At 44.7% G+C, this 14,552-nt stretch overlaps 1 protein-coding gene across 1 annotated transcript; it reads left to right on the top strand.

The window, feature by feature from the left end:
• The first annotated feature begins 89 nt into the window (after nt 1–89).
• On the top strand, nt 90–13,243 carry ndufaf2 (NADH:ubiquinone oxidoreductase complex assembly factor 2). Its single transcript, XM_085786518.1, has 4 exons — nt 90–280; nt 9,930–10,019; nt 11,060–11,100; nt 12,902–13,243. Exons 1-4 carry the CDS (start codon nt 166–168, stop codon nt 13,142–13,144), a joined length of 489 nt encoding a protein of 162 aa, XP_085642644.1. The 5' UTR covers nt 90–165; the 3' UTR covers nt 13,145–13,243.
• Nucleotides 13,244–14,552: the final 1,309 nt, after the last annotated feature.

Raw genomic sequence — 14,552 nt, 5'->3', positions numbered from 1 at the left:
CAAGTACGATGATTGGCTGTTAATGAACGGCCGTCCAATCAGAAAGCAGCTTATTGGTTCTCTTGTCAAACCCCCAGGAACACTTGCATAAACACCACAGAGAGGGCACGCAGCTCAGCAGGGACACAATAATACTGCCCTAAACCTTTGGGTTTTCCTGTAAACATGAGCAGGGTCGCAGGTGTTTTTCGGCGGGCGTTTGGTTTAATACGTGAGCACGTCGGGACAGATCACTTGGGGAATAAATATTACTTTGTCCCAGAACAGAAGACATGGACAGGTAGGTAAAGGCATAGCCTGCTAAAATCAGACAGCCGTGATTACGTAAATGTGTTTACAAACCTGACACATGAGGACTAATGAGGATTACTTACTGTGTATAACTTATTTTTTGCCTTTCTGTATCCGTGACATTTCATTCTGCAGACTGAGGCTGAATAAACCACCACTATGCATTTGCTTCCTATCATAACTTCTATCACTGAAATCCAGTTTTGTTTAGTTTAGTCTTGTTAAACGTTGACAATACAGCTATGTACTCTTTACTTTGCATCTATATGGCACTGCTCTAAAATGTGTTGTGTAGTTGACTAACTTTATCCTAAACCCTTTTCACTATTGTAGTATTATGAGTGTGCCACTAGATGGCGCGACAGTCTCAATGTGAGTATTGTCATTTTAGAGTTTTTGACTCGATTTCTTAGTCTTAAATTAAATGCAATTCACTGCAATTAAGATATTTGACTGATTTCGGAAGCAGTTTTCCACTTTTTCACTTTTCCTGGCCTTCAAAGAGAATGTTGCAGATGAAATATGAGAGGATTTAGAAGGAGGTCATATATCCCTACTGAGACATGGCAATGCTACAGTATGTAACACTCAAGCCAAGCAGTAGAACTGTGTCATCAGTGCTAATCCATGGTGGGATGCCAATGGTGTCCTTCACACAGTCTCTGACTGCCACAAGGCCAAGGACATGCTCACTGGCCTTGCAGACTTGGTGTCCAGACTTACTCTAAGTCCTTCTCCAGTTGCCTTTTTTTTCTCTCTTTTTTCTGATTGAGTGTCTTAAAGAAGTTTGTCTAGCACAGGAAGATGGTGAACCGCTGACCATAGTTATGACTCAACAGTAGTGGGAAGGAAGCCTTCAGAGATATTAACATAACGCTCCACTGGTATCACAAAAACATAAGCATATTACGGAAATTTACAGAGGTTATGCCATAACCAAAGCTGAACATGAAGCATGCATAAAGCACATTGAAAACCTAATGTCTTCAGGGTACATTAATCCAGGCGAGACCCCCCCCCCCACCTACATCATCATCAGCAGGGGTTCTATCCAGACTACATATAGAGGTCAGGGGTCACAAGTCAAAGAGCACCACCTTTGTCTGCTCCAGACATGACACCGCTGGTTAACAAGCCATGGACTTTATTGTTGACAAAGTGTTGTTATGTCTGAATTATTGCTTGAGCAGAGTTGTCTCTCTTTTCCCAGATACTGTCTAATCTGGGGTCTTGTCTATGCAGCAGTAATCTGTGAATAATCTTACCCCACCAACACATTCTCTTGTTTATCTTCCTCTTTTGGTGCCACATGACACAAGCAAGATAAAGTTTATCTTTGACATGAGTAGATTTCATATACAACCTACATCTAATACTTCTCCCAGAGGGTGAAACCAAGATTTTTTTTTTGTTTGTAGCCAGAGAGAGACCAACTTCTGGCTCGTTGCAAAGCTGGTTTCTTTCTGACTGAACTTGACTTTGTGCTTCACCTTTTCTCAGCGGTTTGCAGGGAAACTCGTGCCCACCTCGTATTTATAATTCATTACAAGGCTGCTCCTCCACCACTGGCTGTCAGACTATTCAAATGAGACATCACAGAGGCCCATTTTTCCGGCACGCTACAGGCTACCGTATTCACTGTCCAATCACAATGACTGACGCTGTGGAGAGGCTAGTTGGCCTGTAGACAACAAAAACCCTCATGAACGCCCAGCAGACACACACAGAGAGTCATATTTACAATCATAATAAACAAACAGGAATATATGGCAAACACATTTGCCTCTTTTTTCTGTGCCACTCACCTCGTCCAGCCTTGTGGAAGTAAAGCAGATGCATTATTCAGTCCATATGTCTTGCTAAAGCGAGCTCTTTTTGATCTTAAACTGATAGGCCAAGCGTGGGCTCAGGGCCTCAAGGCATGGACCGCAGGGCTTTCTGCTGCAGCACGAGTAGTGGTTGAAGTAGTGAGTCTCTCTCTCTCTCTTCCTCTCTCTCAACCCTGCCTACTTGTTCTATTCATTTGACCATCCTTAGAGCTCAGTCCGTCCCTCTCTACCTTTATCCATGCTTTGCTGCTCCCATGTTCTACCTCTCTCAATCTGTTAACTTTAGGAAACTGGGGCGTAAGCAATTGTGCGTGTGGTGGGCTATGCATGAGGGACATTAATGGTTGCTAAAACAGAAGAGAAAAAGGAAGCACCTTCTTGTTTTGTGTGATTGTTTTCTATCTCATTTCAACGGTCTCCGCTGAGGTCGAACTCTTTATTTGCCTGCAGTTTGTCCTTCCTTCCCTTGCCCCTCCTCTTCATTGCTGCCTTTCGATTTTCCTCTTTTGAGGTCAGTTCAGTGAAGATTTCTATTCAAAACTTTAGAGTAGTTCAGTAGCGTGGAGTGCTAGACCCAGCAGAGAGCTTAGCATCCCCCCCCTCTCCTCATATGCTGCTGCACATCAAAATGAAAAGGCCTGGGTCTGAAGTACACACCTTGAGAGAGAATCTCTGTCTCTGCCTTTAGAAATGGTCCAGCTATAGAGGCCTACTTTGTGCTGCTGCCCCATAGAGAGAACTATGCTATAGGCCACGGAGCCCCAGCGATTGTTGTCAATGGCAGGGCTACAAGAGAAAGCCACTGGCAATCTGGCCACTGGTCTTTAGAAGGTCTTTGCCTTGGTGTCGGCTCCATAGAGCTGAATAGAGAATCTATATTCTTCTCTCTTTCTGTGAGCGTCTGTCCCCCAGGCCCGGCTCTCTGCCTCACACTGCATGGGGCGCCATGTCATGCTGCCCAGATGAAAGCGAAGCATTCTGCGGACGGGCTCATTCGTCTTCAGCAGTGGGCCTGCAGCTTTGACGCCTGCCTTCCCTCCCTTTATTTAGGAAGAGAGGCGCGCTGACATTATCGGCCACTGCAGGCACATTTGAAAATAATTGCCTGTATGATTGCTATTTTTCTTACCTCTTTGAGGAGGTGTAGCCTTTGTCTTGGAATCAATGGCTGCTCAATACTGGACAGGGGAAAGGCAGTTTCCTTTCATGTCTCAGTGAAAAGGATGTATTTTTAGCGCTATTCATTTTAACAGTGTGTGCCATGCAGTTTTAATCTATTGGTCCTCTCCACTATGTGGAGAATGGAAGGGATTCAGAGGTTCTTCAGAGGTGCGCCACGCTGTTGCAGAGAAAAGACGCATTGACTTGTCGTCCTATCACTATCCCTCTCTCTTTGTCTATTATTTATTTGATTCCCCAGCTCTGTTATATGAAGTGAAAAACTGAAAAGGCCTCAGTTCTGCTATTTCAGGATGGGCGACTCTGGGGACTGAGGGAGGAGTGTGTGTGTGTGTGTGTGCTTTTGCATTAGTGTTAGATCTGTGATTGTATACATGTGTTTATGTGGCATGGCAACTACACACTGTGTGTGTGTGTGTGTGTGTGTGTGTGTGTGTGTATGCATGCACATACATTTGTATCTGCTTTGTTTTGTTTTTTTTAAGGAAGAAAAAAAATCCGCAATTGTGTGTTTTCTCTCCACTTCATGCCCTAACACACTTAACACAACAACAGATGGCTGTGTGTCATCAGAGCGTTGATTCAAGCCGCATATTTCCATGGAAAGAGTCACAGCAGAGAGAGACTAGGGTCCAAATGGCTGTTTATTCTGCCACAAGTCATCCCTAGGGTGTGATGAAGGAAGGTCTATCCTACAGTAGGACACCAAGTCAGTGTTTACCATGGAGCGGCTGTGTCCGGAGCCAGTACAGTAAATCATGTTAATTGATCAGCAGCTTTGCAATGCATGGAGTTTAAATGAAGGTTGTTTAATCATTACAGGGAAACCAAGTGGGTTTAGCTCATCTTGCTCTATAGTGGTTGCCAAGTGTGTATTTGTATGTGTGTGTGGTGGAACATCATGGAGTGGCTTAACTACTTCATTAAAAAGGCATTTGAAAAGATAGATGCTGAAAATGAGAAAGCAGGAACATTTATTTCCTATGGTAGAACATTTCAAATGGGCCTAGATCCAGTATCAGTGGTTTAAGCGTTTAGAGGGCCCGTTAAACACTTCCTTAGCTAGAGTAGACCTTTATCTTTATCAATTTCAGACTCCATCTGTTTCAAAATGTACAAATTTTATATGAATATTACTATTCCTACCTCCTGCAACCTGATTTTGCTGTTTGGCGAGCAACAGCAGACAGTTGAATATGCCAGCAGAAGGAAGACAACAAATTAATCAAATTATTTTTTTTCTTTTTCTCCCTTTTTTGGCTGGATGTGATTCACTGTCCAATGCAGTCATGTCTCTGTTTGGTCAGATGGCCAGCGAGATGTTTTGACACCTCAGGGCTCCTTGTCTGTCAGAAACTCAGCCAGGAAGACTGACAGACAGACCGACGCACAAGCAGATATCTCCTGGAGCCCGCCGCTGCTTATTTAATTCAGAATATTTTAATAAAGCAGACAGGCAGAGAGAAATAAGGCTAGGAGTATAAGGGAGGAAAGATAAGGCTGAGGGAGACTCACAGAGGGTGGAGAAGAAGGTGGGGTATAGAAAGTGAGTGACAAAGAACAAGGGGGATGCTGACATATGGGGTAAAATTATAGACTGGGGGAAGAATGGAGACGGTGAAAGTGAAAGGAGGGTTTCTGACAGAAAGAGGGTGAAATGAGTGGGTGGAACAGGCAGACAGATAGAAGGGGAGAGAGGGAAGGTGGAGGTAGGTTAATGGAGAGAGAGAGTGGGGGGACTGGAGGTGCAATGGAAGGAAAGGGAAGGGGGTTGGATGAGAGTGATGGAGGTGAATAGAAAGGGGTGGACAGCTTGGTGTATGGACATCACATGCATGGGCCTCAGAGGAGTCAGGGAGGAAGGAGGAGGAGGAGGAGGAGGAGGGGGTCCACACCGCTCCACAGCTTCACAAAGGACCACTGACTTCCTGGCTCGCCACGGTCCTTTTCTATAACCCATCAGGCATCAGGCAGAGAAGAGACTTCAAGAGGATGGGTGGTCTTTAGCAGAGGGGTCCAAAGCATCCCTTCCACCCCTTAAGTCTGCCTGCGTTTAGTTAAAAGTAACACACAGGGGAAATCAGAGTATTCTTTTCAGCATGTTATTACTTCTATATGAATTATTCTCCTCTGTTCTGCTGTGAGTTGCTCAAGCCTCAGCGGGATCGACAGCAACAGGGACAAACAGAATGAGGGCTGAATAAAAAAACGAACAGCAGCAGCAGCGGCAGCGGTAGCAGCAGCAGGCCTACTTTATGCCTAAGCTCCTCCTCTCGCCAGAACTGATGCAAAACAACGGCTGGCCTTTTCTCTCTAAACCTCATCACTAGGCTCAGGGCTAATGGGTAACCATGGTTACAGGCCTCACACATCCCCTCCATTTTTTTTTCCAGGCAAAGAGATTGGAGGGAGAGAGAGGGAGAGGGAGAGAGAGAGAGAGAGGGTGACGGTGTCAGTATTGGTACCTGGTTGCCCTTGTCTCACTGATGCTTATCGGATCACTCGATCTTCATAAAGCTGTCCATTACCATGCACACACCGGTCCCCCCGTCCCCGTCCCTCTCCAGCTGAGCTGTGTGTGCTGGAGAGGAATAAACCAGGCTGATGGGCGCGCTCCTTCAGGACGGCTTTTTTGTTCCACCACGGTGTCAGGGCCTCGCTCGCACGATCATCATGGAGACGGAGGAGGAGGCTGCTGCTGCTGCTCTTTCTACTGATCCGTTGAGAGGGCGAGCTGGAGATGAATGCCGTTCTGTTACAAAGTGTGGGCTTTTGTCTGCAACGCAATCTGTCCAGAGACGAGGGGACGTGATGTTTCGCAGGACAGACATTGGTGTTGACGATGAGGAGGAGGAGGTCCACCAAGTCGGAGCTCATTCCTGTTTTTAAGGGCTTTCTTCACCCGGATGTTGCCAGTCGAAGTGTGTCCCCGTGACATCTGTATCTGTAATCAAAGACAGAGTGCAGCAGCAGCAGCAGAGAAGCACAGAGCGAGAGAGACATGCGGTGCAAGACGCCCGGAATGACATTGTGGAGGTGAAAAACCTCTCAGGTCGCCCCCAGCAGTAGCTACTCACCTGGGAGCTGATGTGTGAAGTTGGATATTCTGTATGTGTGTGTGTGTGTGTGTGCATGTTTGTGTGTGTGTGTGTGTGTGCTGAACCAGGTGATGGAGTTTAGCGGGGTGTGTTCAGGGTTCAAAGAGCAGCCCTCAGAGCGCATCACGTCTTATTCTAACGAAGGGTGAGGATAGGCGTACCTGCCGTTTGATTGGCTCCCCGTCTAGCTTGCCACGGCAACCCCCTCACCCATCCTGCCTTCCTGTCTCCTCCCTTCCTCCCCCGCCTCCCCACCCCCCTCCGGGGTTCCACAGCCGGGCTCACAGATGAGTCGCGCTCAGACAGGTGAGATGGCTTATGAATATTTATGTGGTGGGATTTCATTCCTCCTGCCACTGGCCCCTCCCCCCCGACTCCAACGCAGTGCTGCATTTGTCCTTCACGGTAAGAGGCAGCGTCCTCGCTCCTGTCCCTCAGGTTAATCTGCCTGCTCTCTAGCCAGTTGTGCGTGCGCGTGTGTGTGTGTGTGTGTGTGTGTGTGTGTGTGTGTGTGAGTGTTTGACTGGTAAGTAGGTTTCCCCCTAGTGAGTGATGAGAAGGCAGACCTGTCACAAGGGGACCCACTGAGATCGAGAGCTCCTAACACCCTTATAACCCCACCTCACACACCCTCCCCTTTCCTCTCTCTCCTCCTCTCTCACTCTCTCTCTGTGTCTCTCTATCTGGAGGTGGGGAAGGAAGGAGGAGGGCTCAAGTCAGAAGTGTGAAGCAGAGAGATAGCTCACACCCAGTTTGATAACTGTCTGTCTGTCAGGTCCAGGCTTTGTGAAGCTAACACCAAGGCTACACAATCCAATAGCAAAATTTCACAGAGACTGTAGTGATAATTAACTTGATTGCTGATCCTGATATATCTCCATTTCATATAATTGGAAATTGAATCCTCTCTTTTTTTTATTGTTTAAACTGACAAAAAAAGGAAACAGTAGTGATATCAGGTCACACAAATACATAAAGAACAGAGATTTTTAAGGCAATATCTTGTGTTTACATTGTTAAACAGCTGGATAGTGCCTTTTCATTTGTTACATATGAAGCTTATATTGCTTTACTTCCCTTTTTGTCACTTTAAAAGCCTGAAGGGAAAAAGAATATGTAGATGCTTAATGTCTTTCTTTGTTTTATGTTTCTGTTTTGGTCATGTTGTGTGATTTGAAAAAAAATAAAAAAGAGTGTGAAAAAACAAATCTATAGATTAATTGGTGATGACAGTAATTGTTAGGTGCAGAAAGCCCTTCGAGGTGAGAAAACAATGTGCCACGCCAACCAGTTCTGTTCCAGCACATCAGGTGAAATATGAACAGTGTGTTCTGCACAAACCCAACGTCCGCAAAGAAGGTGGTTGTTGTTGTTGTTGTTGTTGTTGTTGTGTTGTTAATTAAAATTTTCTCAGTCATTTCAGAGAGATGGTGTGTTTCCTTTGTACTTCAGTTGAACAAAAAGAAAAGAAAATAGTATAGCCTTGGCATGTGTGTGTGTTTTCCATAGTTGTCCCAGATCAGAGATTACCAAGAGAGCAAGATTCACCCCAATCAGACTGACAAGCCTCCTCCCAATGTGTATGTGGTGGGAGGATCAGCCGTGTTTCATAAATATATGTACATACTGTATTTGTTATTCAAATCCAAGGATAAAAGCCGTGGTGGAAGGGGTTTAGTCATGCTGTAAAAGCAACAAGACAAGAAGAGAGCCACGTTGGAGTGTGACAGAGTAGAGGGGGAGAGACCTTGTGAAGAGAGATGGAGACAGGGGAAAAAAGTGGGTTCCTCTCTTTATGCTTATTAGTTAGACATTAGATATAGCTAAGCACATTGCTTGTGGTGACTGTATCATAATTGTGCCATTTTTGGTCTGCTGCCACCCACGCTCAATGCAAATATGGATAAGATCTGTTTATAATTAGCAAACGTGTTAAATGCATTTGTTGCTATTGCCTAGAGAACATAACCTTTTGTTTGCTGGCGGGTGTTTTTGTTCTGCTGTTGCATGGGGGGTTCAAGGAAACTGTTTCTTAGAGGACATTTGAAGACATACATGTAAACAAAATATGGTGGACCCTAGAAATGCGTTTTTTTTACACATAACAGGGGCAGCTTTTAGATAAGGTGAGGTCATGCAGTGTTTTTTTTGTCAGACCTGGATATCAGGAAACTAAAGCTCCAGAGCTGGAGCCTGTGAGGCCCTATAGTGACGATCTAGTGGGAACCAAAGCAGAACCAAAGCAATACTAGCCTAATTAGCTGACCTGATTACTATATAGGCTGGATAAAGTATGGAAAGGAATCATCCTCGTAAGACATAATTACAAAATGCTTTTGTCTTTATCGAAGTTGGTCTTAAAAACCAAACAAACGAGCTTAAACGAAGGAGGCGCGGGCACAGCCTGCCGCGCTCGCACCTCTTTTTGAGTGCCATCATTCATCTGTTCCTGTGCCACAGCTATCTGTTATGGCTGAAGTAAACATTAAGGCCATCAGTCTGCGTTGTGCATGGAGGTGGTTGCCTCCATTTGTCCATGTCCAGTCAGCTGCGGAGAAGCGGTGATGGAATCCTGACAGATTGTCTGTGTTTTGGAGCGTGTTGTTTTCCTTGCCCATCCATTTCTCTCCTCCTAGCCATGTTTGCCATGCATCATCACTCTCTATCTCCCCCTCTCTCTCTTCCTTCCATCTCTCTCACTCCCTCAATGCCTGCCTCCTCCTTCCTTGCCTCATCATTTCTCAGAGGGATGGAGGGCGATGGATGGACGTCGGGCTACCTGCGAGGAGAAACTATATGAAAACACAGCACTTGTCATTAGTGAACACTGTTTGAAGCTCTGCAGCACCACACAAAGACACAACACAACTGGCTCTTTTTCTTTTAAAATCTCTTGCTCTCTCTCTTTCTAATTCTGTCTATACCCCCCTTCCCCTCTCTCCGCTCTATCTCCGTCTTCATGTCATTGTGTGGCATGCCAAACTTGCCTAATCAGCAGATTCTACCAAAATAATTGGCGGTGGCCTTGCTGCTAGCGAGCGTTGTGCTGTATACAGATAGGGAAAGGAGCACTTAATATTCCATGCAGCTCGTACCTCTCCTGTTGTCTGTGATATCTGACCTCTTTTGTCTCCTGCTCGGCTTGATGTTGATTTTGGAGGGCATTGTTAGCCAGAGTGCTGTGATTGGAAGAGGTTGTCAGCGAGGGGGGCTGTGGTTGGTTGGGTTAAAGGGAGCCTCATTTGCATAAAGGCTTAGCCCAGATTTGGAGCCACTCAGCGAGATCTGAGGAGAAGGGCCCGAGGGCCACGAGGTAATCATCCATGGCCTGTCACAGTGCTGTCATCCCTCTGTGTATTTGTGTGTCTGTGCGTCTGTCTGTATCTCTGCGTGTAGGGGACGTAAAACATTGTGTCTGCGCCTCTTTGTGTTTGTTTGTATTCCTTTGCGTTCTGTATGCATCATTGTGGAGCATCTCTGTCTCACTCTTGCTCCCTCTCACTGTTTCTCTCTCTCTCTCTCTCTTTCCCAGGAAGAATGGTCCGTGCCAAGCGGTTGGTAGAGGCAGCCAATCCTACAGAATTTGAATATATTGAAGGCAGCATACCGATGGAGTGGGACGGTAAGTCTGGACTCTGGACTGCAGCATCACTGCTACATACTTTAACTAGCATGGATAAATGACAATGTTAACAAAAGAGCTACCCAGCAGAGAACATGAAATACTGCACAAATAAAATGGAATAACAAATTCATGACTGCATCTATTGGGGCCTAGGCTAATCCATTGATTTTCTCTCTTTTTTTTTTTCATACAGTGAGATGGGGGTTGGGCAAAGCGTATTCATGACTTTATCAAAGACGCCTTCTGCTGGTGTTATACAACCGTACCATAAAATAGTGTTTCAAATTTCTTACAACTGGATACAAACTGTTCCCTCTGTCTCAGACTGGCTTTATCCACCTTAAACCCCTCATCCTGCTTCGCCCCATCCCTCATGCATTTTCATCAGGATGCAAATAAGAAAGGGATAAAAGAGGCCCAGAATCCCCGTGCTAGCTGGAGGAAGAGTTAGAAAATCTCTCTTTCTCTCTCTCTCTCTCTCTCTCTCTCTCTCTCTCTCTCTCTCTCTCTCTCTCTCGTTCTGGCTCCCTTTAACCTGCTCTGCTGTGCAGCCAGCTCAGCCAAAATAGAGCTTAAAAAGAAAAAAAAAGAGATGACAGACAGACACAGTTCTACTCCGGAGGAGAAAGAAGGACAGAGGTATTGATGGAGAATGACAGAGAGTGTACTTTCAAATCTAAAGATCAGAGTGGATCCACACGTTCTCTTCTGAGATGCAGCACTCAGTGGCCCTGCTCTGCCTAGACTAAAGCAGTATTAGTGTTCTGAGTTCATCGTGTGTTATAGCTTGGATGTTTTTTACCATTCCGCATGTTTTCCCTATAGTTCGCTAAGTGAAATGAAACAAAACAAACCCTGGATACACTCCCTCAACCCGCCTGGGTACTCAGTAGTTGCACTGAGCTACTGTAGTGCCCTGAAACTCAGCGACGCTACAGCCTTTAAATATGACTGCAGGTTTTGTTTGTGCAGCGCATGTTTGTGTGGGTGTTCTCGCTCTTCTCTTTTTTTTTTAAACCTCTCTCCTCCTCCTCCAGCTTGGATCCGAGGCAGACGGAAGGAGCCCCCCTCCATAGAGGTACGTACACCCCACCACCCACCCCTCTCTCTCTCTAGCTTCCCCGCTGTGCTGATGGTTGGACTCTGGGGGAATGGTTACAAGGGAGGGAAAGAAGCAAAGATGGAAACGAGAAGCTTTGATTTGTTTTATCTTACAGTTTCGAACTGAATCCAGGAACTTTGGGGGACAGGTGTTAAAATAAACAGCAGCTGAAGTGCATTGATGGCGAGACTGAGAGCAAAGACAGCGTCTGAACAAGGGGCTCACTGACACCATGTCCTAGTTTACTTTCTTTTTTTTTTCCAGCAGAAGCCTGCATCTCGGCTTTTTGTGTTTTATTTCTGGCAGTCTCCAAGACGGGAATGGTGAAGGAGTGCAGTTTTTCCCCTCGTGTACCTCTCACTGGGTTTATTGCTCTTTAAATGTGAGAATGCTGGAAATAATTTGGCCAGCGAAATGTGGGTCTATAGGAAATCCCTTGGAAGGCCAATACCCAGGCACTCTTTCTATCTCTCTGTCCTCTGTCCCTGCCAGTGGCCAATGCCATCCCCTGCCTCTATTGCCAGAACATTCTCTTCCAATTTTCTGCCTTGCGTCTGCCCAATAGCTGCCATCGACAGCTGGACAGTGTTGATGTGGCCAAGGCTTCACTCCCAGCACATTACCCTACCCCTTGTCACGCTCCCTCTCTTCCCGGTCCAAGCCGACATAAATTGATTGGATTAAATCCTGTCATTAACAGGCTGGAAAAGCAGCTCAGTATGTTTGTCTCCATCCCCAAAGCGGGGCTTTTTGGCCACGGCTCTCCCCCTCTCTTTTCCAGTCCTTCAGTTCTGCCAACACACAACAGCATTATGCCCAGTCCTCCCTTCCTTTTTGGCTTCCCGTGCGAGGGAGAGGCTAACATCACTGGACACTAGCTGTGGCTCAAGAGGGTAACTATTCCACTGGTGGACGATGTTCAGGTTTTAATTGTTTCCATGAGCTGGAATGGTTGTTTATATTACGGATGCCTCCTGTCACGTCCGTTTACCAGTCTGTTCCAAGCACTACATTTTTAACCAGGGTTTATTGGACCAATACAGGTTAACTGAACACACTTGTTCCTTTTTCTAGTAAATGCTCTACTTCATACTCGACACATAAACACATTTGTTCCTGGAAGCTGCAGAGTGCAACTTCATGTCTCCTTTTTATATACAGTCTATGTTCTCCTCCGCTCAGCTCCTCTGTGAGCAGCTGATGGTTTCTTACACAAAACTTGGACCTTGTTGATGAAGGAGTTCACTGGTTCAGTTTTGAAGAGTTCAGAAAGAAGACAAGTCCTGCCTGCCATTTGCAAACTACAGATAGACAGTAGTGTGATGTTAAAATCCTTTTTTATGGGGTTTTAATCGGCATCCTGAAGAAAAAAAACTCACTTACTCATGATGAGGTAGTATATTTTACCAACACATTAAATCAATTTAAATATTTAATTTGTGAATCCATCCACAGACCTTCTACCAGTTTTCTGGGTCATGCTAATTGATAAATTACATTACTAGGAAGTACTGAAAAAAATCTAATAGGGTGCCCTGGTGACTCTGGTGAGCCTTTACTTTCCTTTTCTGGCCCCTTAACTCTCCCTGACTGTCTTTGCTCTCTCCGCTGTCCTTTCAAAATAAAGGCAAAAACATGATATGGGTGTTGGTAAATTCTTATATTCTTATATTTTTCATCATCCTTTGAGTCTTGACCGTAGATTGCACTCAATGTGGTGTTTAAAGGTTATTTAAAAGTATTAAATATACTGTATATTCACTTGTGTATTTTACAGGAGCTGCTGAGGAATGAGACTTACAGGGAGCAGATCAAGCTGAAGGCCAAAGAGGTGGAGGAAAAAGATATGGCCCTGCTAGCCAAGGAGTATGAAGAAGGTCTAGTGGCGACCCCTGCGAGGACTGTGGCTACGGGCCACGCAGCTGCCACTAGCTTCGGCAAGCAGGAGATCACAGAGGAGCCCACCAGCACTGCAAACACATTCCAGCCCGGCTCCTGGATGCCCTCTTCCAAGAAGTAGACAGAGAGACATCCACATACAACTGAGACTGCTGTGTAGAGTAATGAAATACAATCCAATAGAAAAGCCATGCAATAAATACTACCTTTGTGAAACTGATATAGTTGAGACTAAGAGATTTAATATTAGGAACACCTTCCAGTATAAAACAATCCAAGTCAGTAGCACCACAAACTGTGACCTCAGAAATTACCAGAGTTTATCTCTGTGTGTCAGTCTCTAATAACTCAGCATTGTACGTTTTACAAAGGAAGTATTGGTTTCAATGTTGCATTATTGGTCTGTATTGCATTATAAAGAGGCTCCTACTTTTCTGGTTCCTCAGAATATATTTAATCTATCTATAAATACTGTATATATCTATCACTCATCTTAAAGATGACGGCAGAAATGTCATGTATTTGAAAAGTTTGTTAGTAAAGGAAAAAAAAAACAGTTGTGGTTGCACTTAATTATTAAGTTCACAGACAAATGTGTTTCAGGGTTACCGTACTGTAAGATCATTTTTAATCAATTATGATTAAAAAATCTGTGTTCATAACTAATCTGCAATCAGCTCTGAGCTAAACCTGACAAGAATCACAGATTTCAAGAATCCGGCCATGTCCAAAGAAATGATGAGATGTTTTTGACAATGTGAAGACGAAAGACACATGCTTTGGGAATTGACATGGAGAGGATCTGTTAATTTAAAACTGAACTCCATGGTTCAGTGAGGCTGCAGAGTAAACTACTGTGTCAGCATTTGTCAACTGTAAATCACAAGTCAAAAATCATGAAAAAGGTATTTTACAGTATACTGATCCACTGCCGCACAAAGTTTTTTCCCTTGAGGTCAAAGTTTATTTTGGCCACATAGTTGATTAAAAAAGGAGCAGCTTGAGCACTTGTAAGAAAAGCAACATGAACCAAGATCCTGCAGCAAAACGTGGTCTTCAGAACACTGCAGCAAGGGATCAATAAGAAGTCATGAGAACAAGAAGGGAAAACAAATGTAAGTTTGTTCACCTGTCTCTATTCAGAATGATGGGGGTTAAGTGATTCTTTACAGGGGTCTTATCGCAGGCAAGTATATCATAATGTGTATAGAACATGAAAAACAGTTAAGCATGGCCAAAAAAGTTCACTCCATATTTAATAAAAGCACCTTGGCCTTGATCAGCTGTTAGGTATATTTTCTAGGTGAATGACCTCGCTCTATTTTGTTAAACAGACAGTGCCTCGGAAATGTTCTTTCTAACTTGTTTAGATGTTTCTTTGTCGTCATGCTACAGCTTTTTATGTCCTAACGGTAAAGTCTTTTTTGTCAATCAGCACATTAAAGCCAAATTACATTCAGTCTGGTTCAGTGTTACAGTATCATAAAACATGAGGGGGTGAATACCTTTTATGTGCACGCAATTAAAAG

The sequence above is a fragment of the Trachurus japonicus genome, chromosome 9 (assembly GCF_045865225.1).
Source record: "Trachurus japonicus isolate A0001 chromosome 9, Traja_1.0".
NCBI lineage: Eukaryota > Metazoa > Chordata > Actinopteri > Carangiformes > Carangidae > Trachurus > Trachurus japonicus.
Note: the sequence above shows the minus strand (reverse complement) of the source record. Positions and strands in the feature narration are given on the sequence as shown.